The sequence below is a fragment of the Sciurus carolinensis genome, chromosome 16, assembly GCF_902686445.1.
Source record: "Sciurus carolinensis chromosome 16, mSciCar1.2, whole genome shotgun sequence".
NCBI classification, from domain to species: domain Eukaryota; kingdom Metazoa; phylum Chordata; class Mammalia; order Rodentia; family Sciuridae; genus Sciurus; species Sciurus carolinensis.
The window spans coordinates 2,403,221-2,425,729 of record NC_062228.1 but is presented as its reverse complement, the minus strand read 5'-3'; the positions used below and the strand labels follow the sequence as shown (position 1 = coordinate 2,425,729).

Sequence of the window (22,509 nt, the reverse complement as noted above, 5' to 3'; positions counted from 1 at the left end):
CTCAGCACACCTCCGGACTCCTTTCTGCTGAGCAGGGAATGAGAATAGGAATTTGAAAGCAGAGTCACCAGCAGCCGTGGCACTTCCCAGGGACCTGGGGCACAGGCAGGTGGTAATGCTCCAGAGAGAGGCCAAGGGAACCGATCTGTTTTTGCTCCTTTGGCAAAAAGAGAAAACCTCACATTTCATGCCACCTAAGATCAACGGGCCGGTCCTGCAGTGCTGGGCGCTGCTTGGGGCCGGGCTGCGGGACTGGCTTCGGGGCAGAGGTGGTGCTCCACCCGCCCCTTCCTCTCTTCAAACCTCCTTCCACCATGTGCCGGGGGTGGGCTCTCGTGGGCGATCTTGTCACTGCCACCGTCCCCGCGTGTCCCACTTGCAGGTGAGTGCATGGGGTGAGGTGTGCAGGGTCACTAGTTTTGAACTAGGGAGCGAATGGCACCAAAAGACCCTGGGGGACGGAGCTGCAGAAGGTGGGCAGGGTTTCTCTGGGGCCTGGGAAGGCAGGCTGCTGCCCAGACGCTCGGGGGCTGCCAGCTGGGACCGGCAAGACCTGCAAGTCTGCCGACACGGCCCTGCTCCACTAAGGCACACATCTGGAACTGCATTGAGCCAATCCTCCAAATGACGCCGACAGGGACACCCAGCCCTGCCATGAGGTGCTCCCAACCCCATGTGGCTTAGGGGTGAGGAGGGGGCAGAGGCAGGGAGTGTGCTGACCTAGCGATGATGACCTTTATCAGGCTCAGCGCAGTCAGCTGGTGGCAGGACAGGGAGGCACAGGCACGGGCAGCTTCCTGGGGACACTGGAGAGCGTCTCCACCAGCAGGGAGCCGTACGTGTGGGGCCTGGCCAAGAGCACCAGCCTGCGCTCCCAGCCAGGCTCCAGGATGGAGGGCTCACCTGCGTGTGCATGTGGACGGCGAGGATTCGCCTTTGGCATTCCAGAAACAGAGAAGGAAAAGGTTCAGGTTATAAAGAATAGTTATCTTGGCCTCTGGTTCAAAAATGATTTAAGTAATACTAAAAAAGCCTAAGTACAGTAACAGATGTCTGAAAAGAACACATGGACATTACAGTGGTTCTGGATGAAGGGGTGACCTCCGCTTTCCTTGGTATTTTTGAACACTACACAGCTGTTTCCGGAGTCATATCGCACCTTTATATCTGAGTTGTCTGCTTCCCAGAGGGATTCCTACGCGGACATCCTTTCCAACAAACGCGGGGCTGAACCCACCTGCCCATCAAGTACCCTGGAGGAGCGTCAGGGCCTGGCTCCAGCCTGAGCTCTGCCTGTCTGTGACACTGAGGCGTGTGCTAGCCAGCCCACCAGTGCCCCAGTCCTGCCGGGATCTTGCTTGCCACATGTAGGTGCTGTTCCAGGGAGAAGCTGTCTTCAGAATGTCCAGCCTCGTTCGGAACCCAGGTGTGTCCACTGAGCTGTCATTCCTGGAAGCGTCACTTTATTCAATGAGCCCTGAGCTGCCCGGAAGGCAGGTTCCAAGCGATTACTTGTTTTTGTTTTTATTACATTAAGAACAAACAAACAAACCTGAAGTTTTCACTACGAAGCCAAATCCTTCAGTAGCCGAAGCGGAGGTCTGACCTGCCTGGCTTCGGGGGGCGGGGGTCCTGCGGGGAGGATCCTGCAGCCTGCCCTTCCCATCTGACAGGCCCTGTGTCTCACCTTCTGTCCAGTCTTTTTACTTCATGATGGTTTTGATTTCCAAGAATTTTTTTCTTACCCATCCATTTGCTTTTTAATGGAGACAGACAGTGGCCAAACAGCTAATCCTGTGGGCCAGCTGTCCATGCTGCTGCAGGACCCTGGCCACTCCTCCCTGAGGTGACCAGGCCTCACTGGCTGTGCAGGGAGCTCTCTGGGCAGACCACGCAGCCTGCTGTCCTCTCACTTACGTCCCCTCCTGAAGTGGGTAAGACTGGGAGGCCTTTAAATGACCACATGGGGTTCAGGGAAATGAACCCATGGCCTTGTGCTCCCCTGCCTGTGGGCAGAACTGGTGCTTCCTTCTGCAGCCCCAGCTCTTAATCCTCACCATGCTTTTAAGCTGCCTGAGGAAAGAGAGGAAAGAAACAGGTTGAGGAAGCATGGGTGGAAGTCCTTCTTCAACTCTTACCTTTCAAAAATTCTAGGGTGGACATTTGCTTTTTTGCTTGTTTGTTTTGGTTCTGGGGATTGAAACCGGGGCGCTTAACCCTGAGTCACATCCCCAGCCCTTTTTAAAATTTTATTAGAGACAGGGTCTCACTGAGTTGCTAAGTTCCTCGCTCAGTTGCTGAGGCTGGCTCTGAACCTGCGATCCTTCTGCCTCAGTCTCCTGAGCTGCTGGGATTACAGGCGTGGCCACTCCCCCAGGAAGGACGTTTACTTTTATAGACAGAAAAAAATCTAAGTGGCAGTGACCAGTGGGTCTTAGAAGGCTGCAGATGAGGCCCCTAAGGAGCCCAGACGCCACAGCTCGGCCCTCAGTTCTGAAGACAGGAGGCCAAACCCGGACCAGCTGCACAGCCTGACAGCACAGGACAGCACCAGTCTGCAAGCCAGACTCCGGTCCCAGGGGCTAGTGCTCATCACCACAGCATTAGAGGAGCCCTTCTGGAAACTGCTGATTCCGCACACCTGTCCCCACCCGGGCACAGCCACACGCCACGGTCCCCGACCCACGGTCCTGGCACCGCCAGCAGTCACTTCCACTCTGCCCTTGTCATCACCCGCGCAGCCTGCCCACGGCTGGGAGTCCAGCTCTTGCCCTGCCACGGCCCGGGCCCACTGCGGCCTGCAGAACTGCCCCTCGCCGTCCCCCCCAGGCCTCCCGAGGAGGTGGGCATCGGTTGTACGAGTGCTGCAGGCTGATACATTTGGAGAATTCATCCTTTAGACACTTGGTTTCAGTTTTTTTCATACCATTTTCCTGCTGCATGACAGAAAGCCCAAGGGACAGGGTCACCTGAAGTCATTGTTCACTGGCTTGTGCGCGAGGGTGGCACTGGTGTTGGGCACGGCTGGGCACAGGAGCTGAGGTGGTGGCGTCAGGGCCACAGCCCTCTCAGCTCTGATGGACCACCTGCACCGCTGTTTCCTGTGGCCCAGGGCTGCCCCAGCGCTGGTGCAGGGCAGGGCGCGAGCAAGACAGCGAGCTGCTGTCCCAACGGCACAGCGCCAGGAAAAGGTGCCAACCACAAGGAAGTGCTCCCCATGGGAGGTGGGAGGCCCAGGGGCCCAGAGCTCAGGCCCAGGGACCCACACACAAGGCAATCAGCAACACATGGGAGGAAGTGCAGGAGCCTCAGAAAGCACCCACCTCCACAGGGCAGGGTGTCGCACGGTCTCCCCAGGGTGGCTCTGGCTGCCAAGGGAAGCCCACCAGGTCACTTGTCCTTCTGGGGTCTGGCCAGTGCCACAGTCAAGGCACTGGCACCCAGGTGCAGACCCTGCAAGCAGGAGACAGCCCGCTGGGCCGCGGCCAGGTCCTGGTAGTGGAGCAACGCCCTGTGCCGCAGCCCCCGCCAGGTGAGCTGCAAGGGCGCCACCCCGAGCTCTCGGAGGGCTCTCTTCAGGTCACTGACGCGGGCGTCACGGGGGAGGTTCCCCACACACACAGTGGCCAGCACGCCCTCCCCACCCAGGGGGCTACAGGCTGCTTCCGGGGAATCTGCCCCCGGCCGGGACGCATCCTGGGGTCTCCTGACAGTGCTTGGGGCCGCTGGGCGCTGGCTGGCAGGTCCCAGGAGCGGCTTGTGCTCAGCCTGAAGAGAGACGTCCTTCCCGGCCCGCTTCTCCCGCTCCCGGAGGCTTCTGAGTACTGGGATTTTCTCCAGCATCTCACGGCTGATCTGAAAGAGTCAAGCAGTTCCAGCACCGTCAACGAGTTCAGGGAGTCACAGCTGGGCCTCTGCCAGACGCTCGCGTGAGGACTCTGCCACCCACCATGCTGCACAAGCGGAGCGCGTGCGAGTGGGCGAGGCCGCCCCAGGAGGGGAGGCCCTCTGTCTAGCAGACGCACTGCCCCAGCTCTGGTCCCCACCCCTCAGCCCACGTGAGCTCCACACTCAGGGACACTGCTCTCGATTGTCCTCCACATGGCATGGTGGCTGCAGAAACTGGCCCAGGAAGTAGAAAAAGGAAGACCGGGCTTAGCGTAAGGACTCCTGCCCAGAGAGGCACCAAGGGTCGTGGGCATTAGGGTCACTGGCCACAGAGGGCAATGCCCCTGAATAGCCCCAGAGCAGTGGGGGGCTTTTGCTGCACTGAGCCTTTGGGTGGGATGCGGCCCCTCACGGGCCCCAGGGGTCTGCCCTCCACAGAGGGAACACCTCCAGGAGGCAGAACAGAGACAGGACAGGTCTGAGACTGGACGCTGCCTCTGCCGACAGCAGCCAGTAGTGGGTCACTGAGCTGTAAAATGCACCTCGTGCAAGTCCAGCTGACTCTGTGGGACTCTACTCGAGGGCTTCATCTGGATCTGTACTGTCCACCAGCGAGCGCCTCCCGAGCAGGCCCAGAGGCAGCAGAAGAGGCGGCAGCAGGGAGCAGGCTCCTGCCTCCCGTCTCCGCAGCCGGTCTCATCTGACTGGACTGAACTGGCTGGACGCAGCTTCAACTATGAAGCCCAGTGGCTCCATCAGGGGGCAGTTGAACAGGTGCTGCCTGGCAGGTGAGCACGGGAGATCGGGAGCCAAGTGCTGTCCAGTGCTTCTCGACCAGCCCCACCCTGCAAGGTGCTCTGCTGGTGGCTGATCAGCCTCCTCCCTCTGGCTCCACAGAAGAGGGGACGCCACAGTGCAGATCAGCACGTCAGAAGCCTGGCTGTAAGCTGTGCCACAAACCAAGGGCTGCCGCAGCACCGCGCTCAGCGCTCACAGCAGCGATGCCCGTCCCTGTGCTGGGGCCCGGGCTCTCCCAAGAGCCACTCGCCCAGTTCTGAGCATAACTGCCAGGTGGCCAGAGCCTGTCCACGGTGAGGAGCCAGGCCCCAGGCAGAACCAGCACGAAAGCGAGGCTCAAACCCAACGGCTCCTCGCCACCCGAGCTCTCCGTCCTCCTCCGTTTCCCAGTCACCTCCAAATAGGTGAAAAGTGACCATGATCTTCCCCTTCCTGGAAGGCTTAACAGCAGATTGAAACTGAATCCAGTTTCCAAGGATCCCAGTCACTAGATCTAGCACTTACAACACCTCAGTCACACAGGGGCAACGGCAGCACGGGATCTGGAAGAACTAAAAGTGGCGACCTGGAGCCTGGCAGCAGGGCCACACGGCAGTGTCTGGGCGAGGGGGCTGCGGCTGACCTCCCAGGAAATGCCTTGCTGCTAGCCGCCCCTGAGTTACTCGGCTCCCATCACGTCTGACCAGTGGCCCCTCCAGGCTTCTGCCATAGAAGCCAATGTCCCTGGCATGCTTGGGCTTTGCCGCAGGAATCCACCTTTAAATCAGTCACATGAAAGAAAAATGTCCTTCAGTGCACATGGCAGGGAGCCACCTGGTCCTGAGCCAGCACAAGTGCAAACAGTGATCAGCTGGAGGGCAGTGAAAACCTGTGGCCACATATGAGACAGGGCCAGCTGGATGCCTGCGGAGGAGCCCAACTGGAGACTCACACGTGTTCCTTCAGGAAAACCACCCACGGGCAACAGGCTCTGCCTGGAGATAAGGCTCGGAGCTGGTCACTGCTGCACAGGTGCTAAGTGCACGACCCCTGAGGAGCAGCTGTGGTCACTTCGGGAGTCTGCAAGAGGATCAGGTTGATCTTGGTGGCACAGCTGACAGGCCATGGAACGCTACCTGCCTTTTCCTGACTCATCATATAAGGAACAGTTACTGTGTTTTGTCAACTCACCATGTGGAATGAAAGATTCTGCTTGTTAATCAAACATAAAACAACATTTTTGCCTTCTGTAACTGATCATTCCATTCTCAAAAAAATAATTGATTACAATTTAGGCTTTTTGTCACATTAAAGTTGCTCTTTGCTAAAGCATGTAGATGCCTGTGGTTTATAACCAAACATTCTCCTTAAAAAATAAACCAGAAACCCTGACCCCTGGAAATACAAGCTAAGTAAATCCGAGTAAGAAGCGTGACCCTCAGGACATCTGCTGCGCCTGAAAAGAAGACTCTGCTCTACTCAGAACCCAGACTGGAATGGATGGCTTTTCTTTCTGGCTGTCACTTGGCCTGACAGGAGATGAAAGAGGGATGACATTTAAATCCCTCCCATTCAGGAATGTGAGGTGACCTGGGCAGCTGCTGGCAGAGAAGCGGACCTGGGAGGTATTTCCAATGCCAATCCACCCACACAGATTATTAGCTCCCTCGCATCAGGCTAAAGCTTGGCATCTGCGGGTGCAAAGGCTCTCCAGGTACCTGCAAACAGCCAGGGTGAAGGCTTCGCTTGGGAGGGAAGCAGGCTGGGAGCAGAGCGCAGGGAGGCCACGGAGCTCACCATCTCTGTGAGGGTAGCACCCTCAGCAAACGAGACCCAAGAGGTCCTGTGGCACAGCTGAGCAGAGGCGTCAGTGGACAGAAGGCTGCACAGGGCGCCTGTGGGACCGTGCTTCTCCCGGGGGTGCAGGGCGGGCAAGGCCTGGTTCTAGCAGGAAGGGCCTACGGCAGCAGCACCGCAGCAGACTGTCCAATGCCTGGGAAGACGTTCCATCGGGAGCAGCGACGAAAGCCACTAAAAATGACTTAGTAGAAGAACCTTTTATTTCCTGGTGTATGCAATCACCTTAAAGCCTGTGCTGAGGAATGCCAGCCTCAGCCGAGGGATCGAAACGCAGCCTTGGTGCCCGAGGCTGCAGCTCACAGCAAGGCTGTTAGCAACGTCCATGAGGTGTGTGCACGTCAAGGCAGCATTCGGAGAGCCGTGGGGATGACCTCCTAAGAGGCCCGGGAAGCCACAGGGCCAGCCAGCTCCTTCAATGCAAACGTGCAAATGCCCCTGCAGAGCCCTGAGTCCTCAGTGCAGGGCACATGCTGGTCCAGCCTGGCTTCTCCCACTGATTGACGACCCGACCTCACATTCCTGACAAGGACAACCACAGAGAGCTCCCAAGCACCATGCTAAGCATCTTCCACACACAGCCTGGCACCAAGCCTCAGGCAACCAGGGGCGTGGAGGGTGCACCTGGGCACAGAGCCACAGGGTGGTGAGACCGCAGAGCGCCCACAGCCCGCCTGGTCTACCGTCTTTAGGTTGCGAGGCCAGGTCAGACTTCAGAGGTGCGTCCAGGGGACACTGTGTATAGTACATGCATTCAGCAGTCAGTCCACCTGGGACCAAGATCTCCTGAGGGTGGAACAAAGGCCAGGGAATTGGATGCTGAAAGAGCTTTCGGTAAAGATAAGCAAAGAAAATGCACAATGCTTGTATTTATTTTGCATTTTCCTCTAACACATCTACAGCGTTTAGAAGATGTGACAGTCCAGACATCCCGAGAGAATGACAGGCTGATCCTCACCTCTGACCCCTACAGCTAATGAGTCTGCAGGCAGGCCACCATGCCAAACACCTGCCAAAACGTCAACGCAGAACAATGCCACAGGCCAACACTGGACTGTCCCCTCTCCACCCTAAGTCTTTACTGGAATTTAAAACGTTTTTCTCCCAATAAATGTCAATAAAAATTCCCTTTGCTGCACGGACAGCAAGACCAAAGCAGACCTGTGAGGGCAGGATCTGCACTAAGTGACAGCCGACTGGTGGGCAGAGTGGGAGCGAGGGACCCAGAGGGACCCTCTGGCCTTCTGAAGGTACAAGGTTCTTGCCAAGGCCTGTAAGTCACCAACACTCTCCTGAAGGGGAAAGATGGGTCTCCACACCAGTGAACCCCCCACACATGGCACAGCACAGAGAGTGGGGAGCCCTGGCTGGGTCTGGGAGCTTGGGGACATGAGAGCTCACTGAGGCTCCTGCGTTTCTCTCAGACCTGTAGAATGTAACCATGAGACTCCCCAACACCACCTAGAGGGGTCCCCAGAATCCTCCTAACATGGCTGCAGCAGACCCCCCGGTGGACCAGCAGGTGGCCTCATGGCAGCCTTCCCAGGACCCTGTTCTTGATCTGAGGAGACGTGGCCTCACTGCTGTCTCAGGGCACGGCCTCTACTACCAAGGAAGCCATGGACCCAGACTCCAAGGTGCGTTCAAGCTCTTCAGGAAGACTCAAGGACCTCCTGGCTTTCAGGAAGGTGTGAGCACTTCCAGGCGCTCTGGTGTCCCCGGAGCACCTCCGTCCACCTCCACGCCAGGCGTACCCTTCCTCTCTGTTCTTACCAGGCTGACCCAGAAGGAGCTGGACCACCAGGCATGAGAGTCCAGCTCAGGGCAAGGTGGCCAGGCACTCGGCTCGTGTTTGCCCTCGGAGGCAGCGCGGGACCCTCCTTCAGGAAGCACGACTCCGTGTTCTCTCAGGAGTCCTGGCTGCCACCAGACTCAGCCTCAAGAGCTGCAGGCTGGCTGCCAGGGACTGACCTGGGCTGCAGGTGAAGTCACAGAGGTGACGCCTCAGGGAGGCTCTGGCCCTGCCTTCCACGCCACTGCATCTGCCAGCAGATCCAAGTCTGTGTGGACATTCAGGACTTGGGGGGAAGGACTGAAGAGACAGGCCATGCAGGCCGTGCTGTAGCTGGGATGGGAGGAAACAGCTCGAGAGAGTGAAAAATAACTGGCAAGGAGTCACCTCTATCACCTGTGCCAGCAACAGCGGAAGAACCTGAACCTGGGTTTGGAAGCAGACTCTGAGGCCTGGCCTGGAGATGGGATGCAGGAGCTGAATTGTTAAAAATTCCACAGGCAACTCTAACACGACCCCTAACCCTGCCCCATGGCACGCAGAGGACACCCAGACAGGGCACTGCGAGGAGCTCCCTGCTGCCCAGAGCTGGCCGCGGCAATGACTCACCTTGGACCAGGTGATTCCTGCTGGCTTTGGGCGCCTGCAGCCCGTGGAGATGAGCCTGGTTGGAGTGAGGATGTAGTCCACGGTGAGGTCATGGTCCCCAAGGAGCGCCTCGGGGAAGTCCACCACCTGGTCAACACGAACGGGGAAAGGAGCTGACAGGCATGGCTGCGCAGCCGGGGGTGCCACGTCACTCGGCAGGAAATGCGGGGCTGGCGGGAGAAGCACCAGCCCCCCGGGGGTGAGGCTCAGTCTGCACCACCCTCACGACACCCCCTCCACCCCCTGCTCTCAGCAGCTGGCAGTGAGCAGCCCTGCTGCCCAGCTGGTAGGAAGCACCTGGCAGTCGTGGACGATGGTGACCACTGGCGTCCCCTCGTGGACAGCTCCCATCGACACCATCATGGCGTATTCGAGATCGGCGTAACCTTCTCCCTTCCCAATCCTCCAGCCTAAAAGAAGACCAGGCATCAGCTTCTCTGTGGGTTTGGGCACCACGGAGAAGAGGGCTTCCCTCAGGTCACCGTGAAAGGAGAAAACTGAACCCGCACCCCAGCTCCACAGCAGCTCCACAGCGACGCACGAGTAGCCCACCGGAAATGCACCACGGAAAATGGACCTTTTGAACCTCGCAGAGGGAAACAGCTAACATTGGTGTAAGCTCCACATCAGTAAGCCTCACGCTGAAAACAAGATCCGATTCCTTCTGAAAGTAAAATATTTCAATCCATCTGCCTCAGAGGAGAAATGAGCACTCTGGGGCCAGGCCGCGTGGCTGAAGACGACAGCCCCGCGGGGAAGCAGGGAGCGCAGCCTGAGCAGGGCCAGGGCAAACGGCGGCACAAAGGCGCCCGAGGAGAGGCCCTCTGGCCCTGCCAGTCAGCCAGGAGACAGTGCAGGTCGATGGCCTTGGGCCCCAGTGTGGACCTGCACTTGTCTTGGGACAGAAGCTCCAGGAGTTCAGAGCCTTGGCCTTTGCCAGCACCGTCCCACACCCTGGGGGACACATCACTGCTGCTTCTCCAAGATCACATCTGGCTGGGCTACATTTTCAAGTAAAACCTTCAACCACCAAAGAAAGAAGAGAAGAGTAGCAAAGGTACAAACAGCTTACAGAAAAAGAAGCCAGGTGTAATCCCGGTGACTCGGAAGGCTGAGGCAGGAGGATCACAAGTTTGGGGGCAGTCTCAGCAACTTAGTGAGGCCCCTAAGCAACTTAGTGAGATCCTGTCTCAAGATAAAAAATACAAAGAGCTGGGGATGTGGCTCAGTGGCAAAGCGTCCTTGGGTTAAATCCCAGTACCAAAAAAAATGTTTAAAAGGCAGGTGGGATGGGAACATGAGCGGCTACTCGCCTCGTTCACGTGTAAATGCAGAACAGCTGCAGGCCACAGGCTGCCGAAGGCCAACGCTCCCTAACCTCGGCTGCGAGTGCGGGAGCAAGGAGCTGAGGGCCACCTGCACGACCTTCCCGGTGGGCCCTCTGGCAGTAGCCTCCTGGAGATGCCCGTGGGCTGCCCCTGCTCACACCTGCACCACCCGACAGGCCCACGCGTCGCTGTCGCCTCTAAGGGGACCCAAGCCCAGCCCCACAACAGCTTATCCGCCCATTGGCCCCGCCTGGTGGAACTGCAGCAACCGGTGACGTCAGGGGCTCCGCAGCGACTCAGCACACAGGCAGAGGTGCCGTCTGCTCTGAGGCAAGGTCCTTGGCGACACGTCACTGTCACCCTCTGCAAGAGCAGAAAGAGGACCTGTGCGAACACACCTCTAAGGTGCACAGTGCTGGCGCACACGTGCTGCACTGGGGACGCCTGCCAGTGGCCCTGGAGGGGACAGGGAGCAATGTCCTACACCTGTGCACAGATATTTTACTCCTTTAAACTGAGGTGGAGTGGGGACAGCCGAGAGCCACCTTCTACACCTGCACGCTGACAGGACACTCCTCATGGTCCTTCCACAGAGACCTCTGCCCAGCCTGGCCTCCAGCCCAGCTTGTCAAAGGGCCATGTTCCTGCACCCGCTGCTCCCTCCCATGGGAGCCTCGCCTGCCCTTCCTGCCTCGACAGCGCTGGGGAGCAGAGCTGGCCCTGAGGCCACCGGGAAGGTGGTGCCCTGCGCAGGCCTAGAAGCCCCCCACCCGCAGGCACCAACTTGCTCCCTCCTCCCCCATCCACCCTGCCGCTCTTGGTGCACCACTGTGACGGCAAAGCCAGACCTGGTGGTGAAATGAAGCCACAAAAGCGTTAGGGTAAGAGTTCAGTGCCTGGGAAGGGCTCAGTCCCCTGCCCTGGCTAGGCTTTCCCAGGTGGGTCCTGCCTCATGGGTCTGTACCTGCCCTAGGGGTCCTGTGCGTAAAGGATGTCCTTGAGAGGAGCCGCTGCTTCCCCTCTGTGCTGTGAGCAGCTCTGTGTTAGAGACCCTGCACAGGCTTCAGCCGCACAGACTAGGAATTGTTTGAAAAAAAGAGGGAAAAGCCCCAGTGATAGGGGATGGGTCTAAGATGACGTCAAATAACCTGTATATATCGTGAGAAGCTGTGGATCGGGGCTCAGAAGCTTGGAGTGCTGATCTCCCCTGGGCCCGCGGCATAAAATAAAGCTTGGTTTCTCCTATTTTTTGCGTGCCGTCTGGTAGTTGCCACAAACACCACGACGGAGACCTGCCAGCGCTGCCCGGCACAGCAGGTGCACAGGATCTGACACCTCTGAGACTGACCTGGTGCACTGAAAGCACCTGTGGCAGCTCCGAGCTGGGAAAGAGGGCACGGGGTGTGAGGCTCCTGCCCTGTGCACGTGGACGGGGCAGTCTGCGTCACCAGCCTCACTGGCCAGAGGACATGCGGTGCTGCTGGGAAGGCTGCGGCCCCTTGGGGAGCATGAGGCTTGGATCCAGTGCCCCACTGCTGGCTACCAGACTCTGCAAACACGCTCAGGCCAGCTGACCTGAGGACAGACGCCCACCACCAGAATGGAGGCATCTCTGTCTACTCTTCCTGCTAAGTACAAAGTCTATAAAGTCGAGCTGGGGCCACGGCAGAGGGGTGAATCGATTCTTCCACTGAATGACAGTTGCAGGGGCTTCAGAAGAGGCACATGGCAGAAAGCAGAGTGCCCACCGAGGCTGGCACACAGGAACAGCACCCACCCCAGACTTCCTGTCTCCAATCTTACCTTTTTCAGAAACAGCAACAGATCCCACCACGACTAAATCCACAAGGACGCTGGCATCCAAGCCGACGGGCACGCTGAAGCTCCTCACGCCCTGTGAAGGACAGCGAGCTGGCAGGGGCTGCGGCTGCTCCTCACTCCCTAACTCACAACCCTGGCGCGGCCAAGTGGAACCAACCTCCCGGCCGGCCACCTGGGCTACCCCGTGGCAAGGCAGGGAGTTCTGGGAGGACTGGAGTGCCACAGCCACGTCACGGCACGGCTCCCACTCTTTCCCAGGAAGGTGGCCAGGAGGAACTAAGGGCACAGTTGCAGTGACTGATTCACAGTCGTCAGCAGACCATCTCTTCCTGTGAAGCACAAGCGCAGTGGGGGAACTCGGGGAGCCAACGGAACCAGGCCAGACCCCACAGCTGTGAATCTCAGCAGGCCTTGAACCCTGGGTTCCTCACCCGCGGGGCCGGGACGCCACCCAGGGCTGGGGTGGAGCGAGACAGCAGAGGCTGAGCACGCAGCACGTCACCGCGGGCGGCTCTGCTGCTCCATCACTCCAGTATAAAACGCCAGAAGCCATGACTTTTAGGTCAGGCACACTCACTTCCTGAAGATTAGTCTAACCAAAATGTACCAAAAGAACACCCATTTCTCCCAACAGAGGCCTGTGCGTGAAGGACGAGGCTGCTCATGTTCAAGAAGCTCACGACAGTGCACCAGGACATCTAGAGGCTGGCCCTTGCCATCCCTGTGCAGAACAGCACCTGGCAGGTTGTTCAGAATGGGGCCAGGCCCCAGCTCCAGGTCGCCTGTGGGATTAGTATGGGGTCTCCCAGCAGTCGCACCCACGAGCCACACTGCGGGAAAGCCACTGTGCCCTTCCCTGAGGCTGGGAGCAGGTGTCCCCTGGCTCCAGGGACGGTAGGGCTTGCACTTGGGGACACTGACCAGAACCACGGCTTTATCTTATTTGCTATTTCACCTACATGGGTAGGTGTGTATGTATATTTACCTTATGGTATTTATTTTTGTAAGCCACAGCAAATTCTATTTCTGGAATAAGTTATCAATAAATGATAAATCATTCAATTTTTATACATTAGACTGAAGGGGCAAATCCCTGAAAAAGGGAGAATCTTGAATTACCTATTTGTTATTCTCAGATTATGAATCTATGAATCTGATGACCTAGAGTTTACTTTAGGATTCTTTAAAAAAAATCAAATTTTATTTAATTATAAAATGCAAAACAAATTCTATCACAATACACTTCATTATATAAAGATATAAATATTTATATATTCTTGTTTTACTAGATTAAGGCATTCAAGAAGGTCTACTACATGAAACTATAAGTCATTACTTTGAACTGGTGAGGTAATTTCCAATGAGCATATTCTGGAAATCCAGGCCATCCCCAGTTGTTCTGGTCGCCTCTGACCACCAGACCAAAAGACACACAAAGCGAAAGGGCACCACAGGGCGACACTAGAGGGCGCCAGAGCCCCAGGCAACCTGCTTCGCCTTCATTTTTTTACAATAATTTATGGACAACCAACAGAACAGAAACTGCGTTACAGAAGGGGAACGCATTTCTTCATGGCTCCTCTCCTTGGTGCCTTAATGGCAGAATCGTGGAATACTTTAACTTCTGTCCATTTGGCTTTGTTAAAAATAAATATCATCTTCGCAATGCTGTTTCAGGTCTTCCCAGGTGGGCACTCACCTGAGAAGTGGCACATTTTCTCAACATGTCTTTATTTGCTCCAGGAGGAGGTGTGATCCTATTAAATAATCCTGTTCTCAGTCGCGGTGTTGGAACCAGCAAGGTTTTTTTGCTCTTTTGAGGAAAAAAGACAATCAATAAATCACAAAATCTATTTTTCACATGGAACTTATCTTGTACGTGTTTTTGCCATGTCAGGAAAGGAAAGCCAAGGACTGTTACTTGCATATTTTGGCGTGTGCCACGGAATTCACTTGTTTGCGAACCCAGTTGCATGACGTGTGCAGGTCATTTATAATTAGACTACTTGACTGTCTTACCTTACCATGAGACCTGCTCATTCTGTACCTGCCACTTGAAAATCTAAATTAAGAACTGTTCTCATAAAAAATTCCAGCCAGTTTCCCTGTGCCTGTGTTCTGGGCACTACGCACTACAGTCGCAATGCTGTAATTTGCGATGGATTCAGCACAGCTATATGAAAGGTATTCCATCAAACATTTTTATCTACCTTGTTGTTCAACAAACCACAGTTAAGTTCATTACAATCAACATTTCACATCGCCATGTGGGACACCCCTTCCCACCTACCTAGCTCTCAATCCCTTCCTGTGCGACCTAGAACAGGGGTTCTCAGCAGGAGGGCCTGGGCAGCAGCTCCTGTCACCTGTTACAAATGCATCAGATGCTCCGGGGTGGGGTAGGGCAGCAATCTGGGCTGCAAGAAGTTTCTGGGCATTTCTGGCACACAGAGAGCTTGGACCCCTGGCCAGTCTCTGCAGACTACCCGAGGGCAGACATGAGCAGGCACCCTAGTGGTGAAGACCTTTCATGTGAACGGTGCACGTTGGTCTCAGCAGGAGACCAACCGGAGACCAGTAAGGCTTATGATCAGTTTGGTTTAAAGAAAAATTCCTCAACCAAGGGCAGGGCACTCAACAAGAGTGGTTGCGATCACCAGACTGCTTCTCTGCTTGGCAGACCCAAGTTCTGGAGCGCCACACACTTGGGTGACTCCCTGTCTTCCAGGAGCAGTGCACCCCTGAGCTGTGGCCTCCATCCCAGCTGACATCGGCACCACCTGATGGCTCTGAGAATCACCACGGTCCAGAGCCTGCTCCAGGGCCTGCACCAGCACCTGGCAAGGCACAGTCTCCACGGCTCCCAGGCAACGCTCCTGGGCAGCCAGGGGGGCAGAGGCTGCCCTGGACAGTGGTCCTCGGCGCCTGCAGGAAGTATTTCTGCCCAGAGTCCTGATCGGGAAGGGGGACTGAGCCACTCTGGTGATGGGCTCACAGGTCTGGGGCTGTGCCAGGGAGGCTGTCAGACAGACGCTGCATCTCAGGTGTGGCCTAACACCACGCTCATCACCACCCCAACCTGTGCCCAGCTGGGGCTGAAGAACCTGGATCTTCCCCACTTCCCAGGTGGCCTGGAAGCCCCCAAAGTCTCTGAGGCCTGTGAGGAGCTCACAAGTGCCAAGCCCAGGGACTACGCCCAGGCGGGTGTCTTCTGCCACACCTCCCCGTGCCCAGCAGTCCCGCAGCTCCGGCCCGCCCCGCGGCCGGCAGCACTCCTCTCCCGGGTCTCCTAAGTCGGATCACACGCTTGGTTTAAGCATTGGTTTCTGTGCTCGGAGGGCTGACAGGAGAGAACGCCCCCCGACCCCATGTGAGGGCTGGCTCTGGGGACAGACTCGGCTCTACCACCACCTGACACCTCCCTCCCCGTGTCTGGGCCTCTCAGTTGTCATATGGGAAGAGAAACGGCTCCCAGAGAGCTGCTGAGAACTGGAGGGAGCGGAGGGAAGACGGCCGGGGTCTGGGCCTCGCCAGCGCAGCGGCCCACCGGCGTCCTGCGGGCGGCAGCAGGTGAGCTTCCAGCTCGCCTGAGGGGTCTGCGGGCGGCAGAGCTCTGCTGCGGCTCGCTCTGCTTCTGGAAGCCTGCATGGGGCCCGCCTTTGGTCGAAATGCAAGTAGCGACAAGACCCTCCCCATGCCGGCTAACTGAAAGAACCAGAGCAGGGTCCTCACCTCGCCTCCTCCTCCTGACAGAACCGACCCTGGTCTCCGCTTACCACCTGGTGGGGAAGGGCCCCTGCGTCGCTGAGGTCCTGGAGTCATCTGACTTGGCAAGCAAGGAGAACTGAGCCACCCCACGATGTGCCACAGCACAAGGCAGACTTCCAGAGGCCCCAGGCCGCATGTCAGCCACAACTTGTTTCAGTCACGTGTTAAAGTACACAGGGTCGTGTGCACGTCGCTGCTCCGCAGCTCCACCTGGGTTTCATTTAGGTACTTCTATTGGTTTATGTCCGATTAAGAGTTATAGGCATCAAATTACACCAAGTGCTATATCTATACACTTAGGTCAGGTTATAATAAATTAATTTAAATCAACCCCAGCCCCTTGAAAGGGGACCGCACACTTGAGAAATAGTACTGCACTTTACATCCCGGGACGTCAGATCTCTTTCTGATGAGCCGTCACATTTCTAACAATTACAATATTACAATATTATGCTGCAAGAAGAAAGAGCCACGCAGAAGCCTCTCCTGACACACCTGCCCCACACAGGCTCTGGGCCTCAGTGGACCCCCTTCATCTCCGAGCTGCTGGATGCGCAGGAGAAACCCGTTCCGAGGGCCCGCTCTGCACTGGGAGTCAGAAGCATGTTGGTCAGAGAAAAGCTGTGTCACTTGCCAGCCACTGGAGAGAGGGCCCTTGGTGGCCAGGTGGCTGCTGGGGAAGCAGGATTACCTGCAGGGCCAGCAGCCGAACGCCTTCCAGAGGCTTGTCAGGGTCCACCTTCACTTCCTGCGTCCTGGCAAAAACTTCTAGGTCTCTGATGTTCTGGCAAGCCCGATGAGAACCCTAGTCCGGCAAACAGACAGAGCAGCACTTACTTCCAGGACGAGGAAGCGAGCACTGTGCTGGGGAGCGTCGGGATTTACTTTAACGGTTCTGGCCGCCGCGAACACCTGCAAACGCGGGAAGTGCTCCGCGGCACGAGCTGAGCCCTGTTCAAATGCAAGCGCGTGTTACAGGAGGGCAGGTGTCCTGGAGACCCACAGACCGAGGGGCCAGCACCCTCCCAGACAGCAGGGGCAGCTTGTTTTCCTTTGTGGTATTGGGGGATGGACCCAGGGGTGCTCTACTACTGGGCTCCAGTTCTTTTATTTTTTGACACAAGGTCTCACTAAGTTGCTGGGACTGGCATTGAACTTACAATCTTCCTGCCTCAAACTCCAGAGCCACTGGGACCACAGGCGTGTGCCATGGAGGGTGAGCAAACTTTAAGACAGGAACTAAGGATCACCCAAGGAAACATCCAAGCAAGAGGGTGAGGCCACTGGACTAAACTGGACTAAACTAGTAACTTAGTTTTCAATGAAATAAAACGTATGTTTCCAAGGGGAGAGTTTGGAGGATTTTCACAGAACAAACCGACCTGTGTTACCTCCGCCTGAATCAAGAAATAGATAGCATAACCAGAAGCCCCACCTCTCCCAGGTGATCCATTTTTAAAGATTTTTAAATGATTCTGTGCCTCCCCCGTCACCCCGTGCTTCATTCATGCTTCTCCTGTGCTAAGAAGCATGAAAACGAGTTGCACGAGAACAGTTTCTCAGGGAGACGGGACAGTGCTAGAACAGGCTCAGCTGAGGACCAGAGCAGGTTCAAGCTGCCCAGCATGGGAGAGAAGCCCAGTCCAGGGGGTGCTGGCTCCTCCAGGCCTGACAGGCCATCAGTGCCTTTTTAGAAAGCATTGACTTTTTTTTTTTTTTTTTTTCGGAAAATACAGCCAAGATCATGAACCGCGTGATACTGCTTCACCCGAGCACATGATTTCTGTTCACGCTCCTATGAACGGACACCCTGAACCCTGGGTCCTCACCTTGTGACAGTGGGTATCCGAGGTGTTCATTTTTCCCAGGGCCTCACTCTGGGGCATTCACCTCAAGGGCTAGGGCTGCCAGCGGGGTGAATGCTTTCACAGCCACCACACCCAGTGCCACCACCAGAAAGGCACAGCTACCACCCAGCACACAGTTGTGGAAACTTGAGCAGAGGGTCTCTAAACACAAGAGTGTGGGCGAGTCAGCCAGTCCTGGTCTCACCCCTCTGCTCACTGTGCCCAAGTTCAAGTCCACCAGGAAGCAGAGGGAGCTGCGGTGCTGCTGTTGCCCACGCAGGAGCAGCCTGGCCTTTAATACTCCAGAAACGCGTCAGTACCTTGAAGTTGGGGATCCTGTGATGAACAGGTCGGGGAAAGTCAGCTAAATTTTGTGATTCCATGTAGTCCCAAATTTGCTCACGAATGTCCTGTTTGGAGATACCTGCAACAACAAAGGGCTGTGACTTTTGATAGCATAAAAAGGAACTCCATAGCACACATGGCCCCAGATCCTGGTGCACCCTGGCCACCATGGCAACCCTCAACACACGGCACTGGAGCTCATGACCACGCCAGACCAAACTTAGGTACCAGGTCCCTCCCCAGGCCATCAACATGCAAGTTCCTTCCTGTGAACCCCTCCTGCTAGCTCAGCTTGCACACAAGGAGGTGCTGTGACCAGAGCCTCCCCTTGGTCAGTGGTGACAAATGATACACAGAGCGGTAACTGTTTCTAATTTAGAAAACATCCTGAGATGAGTGTGAACCTGTGTGTGGAAAACACCACGACAGGGCAGGCCAACCTTTACTCAGGCAGATGCCACTGATGGAGAGAGCTGGTTTCCAACCTCCTGCTCCCCGCCTGAAATGTACACTGCCACCCTAAAACTCTGTGTGTAGACTCTACAGCATGAGGGCCAGACTGAATCTCCTGGGCACAGTGTGCACACAAGTGGCCCACAGCCAGGGCCCAGAGCCTCCTGGAGCCCATTCCAAACAGTGGTGAAGCTTCCTGCTTCTGGTTGCACCTGGAACACTCTAGAAACTCGAAGTGCAGACTGTACTGTGCTTAGAAAGCACACATCTCTAGAGATGAGGGCTGAGACCACACTACTGTCAACCTGGGTGGGCACACCTTGCAGACCTGACTGAGCCATGCTGGCGGAGCCCAGCACTTGGCTTGCTCTTTACGGCTGGGAGCTTTGCACGTGCCGGCCATTGCTGGAAGTGCTTTGCTCTGTCCCCCAACAAACTCCAAGGCCCAGCTCCAGCAGCAGCTCTGCCCTCAGGGCAGGTTGGACGCTTCCCTCCACTCTGCTGAGCCTCCATCCAGCCGTGCCCAGCAAGCCCCTGCGGGCAAAGCCCCTTTTGACCACTCAGCCTCATGCCCATCCAGTCTCACTTCAATCCCAAAGGTGGCTGAACACAGTTGCCCCCTGGCCACAGCACACCTGCCCATGTCTCTCTCTCTTAAGTCTCCTTAGGTGCCACTTCCATCAGAAGCAATCCCTGAGTGCTCATCTCAGACAGATGCCCTCCCTTAGGAACCCAGAGGGCCCTCCCTGTCTGCCTTTTAAAGACAATTACATGGACAAGACTGTTGTGTGGTCATCACATGCATCCCTTTCACTAACAACGCAAAGGACCTGTAACATCCCCAACCGTGAGCAGGAGCAACTATGTGGGGCATAAGAAATGTAGAAATTGCGGCCCCTGCTCTGAAGAGCCAATGACTCATCAATACGCAAGTGACTCCCATCTATACAGTAACGGGCTAATTGGCAGGGGGAGGGGAAAATGTGAACTAAAGGGACAGGCCTTGCCCTGGGACAGTTATGAAAACCAGGGAGCTGGTCAGAACAGTAAGGGCAGCGCACAATACTGTGTGCAGTGCCTGAACCCTGCTCCACACCTGCCTGTTTGCTTCCCAAACCGTCCCAGCTGGGTCCTGGCAGGGCAGGCATCCCCAAAGGGCACTGACGCCCTCCCACGTAATATCCTCATCTTTCCACCGTGCAGTTCACGGGCGGCAGGAGCTGCGGCTAGTGTTCTACTTGAAGCATCTCCACCTAAGGGGCCAGGCGCACGTGAGCAGGGCAGGTCCCAGTGGCAGCCTGCACTGTCACCGGGCTCTTCCCCAGGAGGGCGTCCTATGGCCAGCCGCTCTGCAGGAAGCCTCTCGGGAGGGCCGAGACTTTGGGCTAAGTGGGTTTCCCATCCCGGCCCCCGCCTCCCGCTGCCAGCCTCGGGCTTCCCGACTCGCGGCGTGGCGGAGTCGAGTGGAGGGCAGCGCGAGGGCCGAGGCAGCCCTCCGCGTTACCGTCCTTCCTCCAGGACCTGCAGGGATGCCGTCCGAACCCACGAGGTTCCGACCAGAACCCGGCTCGATCCCTGGTCCCCGCGCCGCCCCGGGGACCCCCGCGCCTGTCCAGGTGGGTCCCCCCCCGCCCCGTCTCCGTGGCCCCGGGGTCCCGCCCCCGCCCCCGCCCCTATAGCCCCGGTGACCCGCGCCTGTCCGAGTGGGTCCCCGCGTCGTCCCGGTGGCCCGTGGCCCACTCCTGTCAAGGTGGGTCCCCGCGCCGCCCCGGTGGTCCCGGTGGCCCGCGCCTGTCCAGGTGGGTCCCCGCATCGTCCCGGTGGTCTCGGTGGCCCGCGCCTGTCCAGGTGGGTGTCCACCCCGCCCCGGTGGTCCCGGTGGCCCGCGCCTGTCCAGGTGGGTCCCCGCCTCCGTCCCGGTGGCCCCGGCGTCCCCGCGTGCCCCTCACCTGCCCTGGGCTCCATGGCGACGCAGTCTCTGCGCGACGCCGCCGGGGGCGGAGGGCGGTGTGGAGTGACGTCACCGCTGCGACTCCGACTGCGTCTGCGCACTGGCGGCTTAGGCGGCACGGCGCACGCGCGGGCAGAGCTGCGCCCGCGGAGCGGACGTCGGGAGCTAGTGCGCGAAGGTCCTCGACCTGTGCGCGGAGCACCGGGTGAGAAGTACCCGCTGGCCGGCATTCGGCCAGGCTCCGGGGTCGTCGCAGCGAGCCAGCCCCTGCCTCTGGGAGACCACTGCCATACTAACGCACTCCGCCGCCTCTTCCGCGAAGCCCACCGGGACGAGATTCCTCTCCTGGAAGACCCTGCACACACACCAGGAGCTCCGAGGGACACCGGGACTGGCGGGGGAAACAAAAGGGACTATTGGGTACCGCATTTGGGGATCACGGGGACAGGGAGGGTGTGGACCCGGACCGTTGGGGCGCAGAGGGTTTGGGGTGGAACCGCGGTGGCACTGGTTTGAAGAGACAGGTTGATGGAATGTCCACGCCAGCCAAGCCCCTGGGTGACCCAGGCACAGTTTGAGAGACCCTTTAGTCATACCTTGACCTCTGGATCTCCAGGAGAATGAACGTGGCAGCCTGTTTCCTGGTCTGCACCGTTGATTAGGCCAGGAGCAGATTGGCCCCGGGACAGAAGCTGCAGGGAGATGCACACAGCCTCTTCCACCCAAAGCATCCCTCAGCAGAATGGCACAGTTGCTACAGTCCATGAAATATGTTAAAACAGTGTTAACACCCAAGTCCAAGGATTACCGCAGCAGCCACGCCAGGTGGTATGCATGCTGTGGGTTTTGACAGATGCAGGAGGAAGCAAACCCACCACTGCAGTATCATAGGAAGCAATTTCAACAGCCCTAAAAATCTTCATTGCTCCTATTTATCCATTCCTCCCCTGCAGACCACCGTTTGCATTGTTTGTGGAATGTCAGAGTTGCAATTAAACCATGTGTCATCTCTCAATGGGCTGCTTGCCCTTAGCATCATGCACTTGAGGTTTGGCCCACTGTCTTCCTGGCTTGATGGTTCACTTACTTTTAGTGCTAATTCCACGACTTGGAGGGACCGTAGTTTGTTATCCATTTGCCTGTGGAAGGACGTCTTGGTTGCCTCTTAGGTTTCAGCAGTTGTGAATAAAGCTGCTATATGAAGGTTCACTTAGAATTGTAAAGCTTGTGTTTTAGTCAGCATTTTTGCTGCTGCGACTAAAAGGATCTGACCAGCACAATTATAGAGGAGGAAAAGTTTATTTGAGGGCTCACGGTTTGAGAGGTCTTAGTCCATGGAAGGCTGGCTCCATTCCTCGGGGCTCAAGATGAGTCTGAACATCATGTCAGGAGAGCGTGGCAGAGGGAAGCAGATTACGTCTTAGTGATCAGGAAAGAGAGAGGGAGAGAGACACTCCACTCTCCAGATACAAACTATATACCCCGTAGTCATGCCCACCATGAACCACTCCCTCCAGCCACACCCCACCTGCCTCCAGTACCACTCAGTTAATCCCATCAGGGACCAATTCACTGATTAGGTTAAGAGTTGTGACCCAATCATTTCTCCTCTGAGCCTGTTAGTATTGTCTCACACGGGAGCTTTTGGGGGACACCACATCCAAGCTATTAATAGCTTGTCACAGACATTTCCTGATATGAGTCCTTTAGAACCTGGCCAGAAGGAGTAGAGTGAAGTAGCAACGAGTGGCCAGGTGTGAGGATCCTGGCCGTAGATCTCTGAGCTGCATGACCTTAGTGTCTGAGACCACCCTGAGCTTCAGCATCCTCTGTGAAATGTGGGGAAGTGGTTCCTTCATTTAAACAGGTGAGAGGAAGGGGCCAGCTGCTCGCTGCATGGGGGGCGCTGCGGGCAGGTGTCACGCAGCTCCACAGCGATGCTGGTGGATGGCAAAGCTCAGGCCCCGTGACAGCCAACCCTCCCCACAGGCACTCTGAGCCCCAGAGCCTGTGGCTTCCCGAGACCCCTCCTGG

General features: G+C 56.9%; 1 protein-coding gene across 17 annotated transcripts; it reads right to left on the bottom strand.

Moving 5' to 3' along the window:
- On the bottom strand, positions 1-20,533 carry Mthfsd (methenyltetrahydrofolate synthetase domain containing). Of its 17 annotated transcripts, none has more exons than XR_007105527.1 (11): positions 20,220-20,366; positions 18,047-18,150; positions 16,792-16,830; positions 16,571-16,684; positions 16,375-16,467; positions 13,811-13,924; positions 12,094-12,184; positions 9,260-9,372; positions 8,924-9,049; positions 721-3,855; positions 1-24 (listed from the first exon to the last, which is right to left on the bottom strand). XR_007105527.1 is itself a non-coding variant. In XM_047529726.1 (10 exons), the coding sequence occupies exons 1-10, from the start codon at positions 20,487-20,489 to the stop codon at positions 3,391-3,393; spliced, it is 1,275 nt and encodes a 424-aa protein (XP_047385682.1). In that variant the 5' UTR covers positions 20,490-20,533; the 3' UTR covers positions 721-3,390. The 17 variants fall into 17 exon arrangements, 15 of the variants coding, with proteins under 15 accessions (XP_047385682.1, XP_047385680.1, XP_047385686.1 ...); XR_007105528.1 differs by lacking the exons at positions 1-24; positions 721-3,855 and adding exons at positions 6,463-7,308; positions 8,296-8,498 and having other exon boundaries at positions 20,220-20,406; XM_047529726.1 differs by lacking the exons at positions 1-24; positions 20,220-20,366 and adding an exon at positions 20,474-20,533.
- Positions 20,534-22,509: the final 1,976 nt, after the last annotated feature.

Excerpts from the sequence above, each read along its gene's own strand:
- Mthfsd (XM_047529723.1), bottom strand. The coding sequence starts at position 20,337 with ATGCGGGGACCCACCTGGACAGGCGCGGGCCACCGGGACCACCGGGGC. Across the intron at positions 16,468-16,570 it reads TTCGGCTGCTGGCCCTGCAG|TGCAGAGCGGGCCCTCGGAA; the intron begins GTAATCCTGCTT and ends TCTGACTCCCAG. Across the intron at positions 12,185-13,810 it reads GAAAATGTGCCACTTCTCAG|GGCGTGAGGAGCTTCAGCGT; the intron begins GTGAGTGCCCAC and ends TGTCCTTCACAG.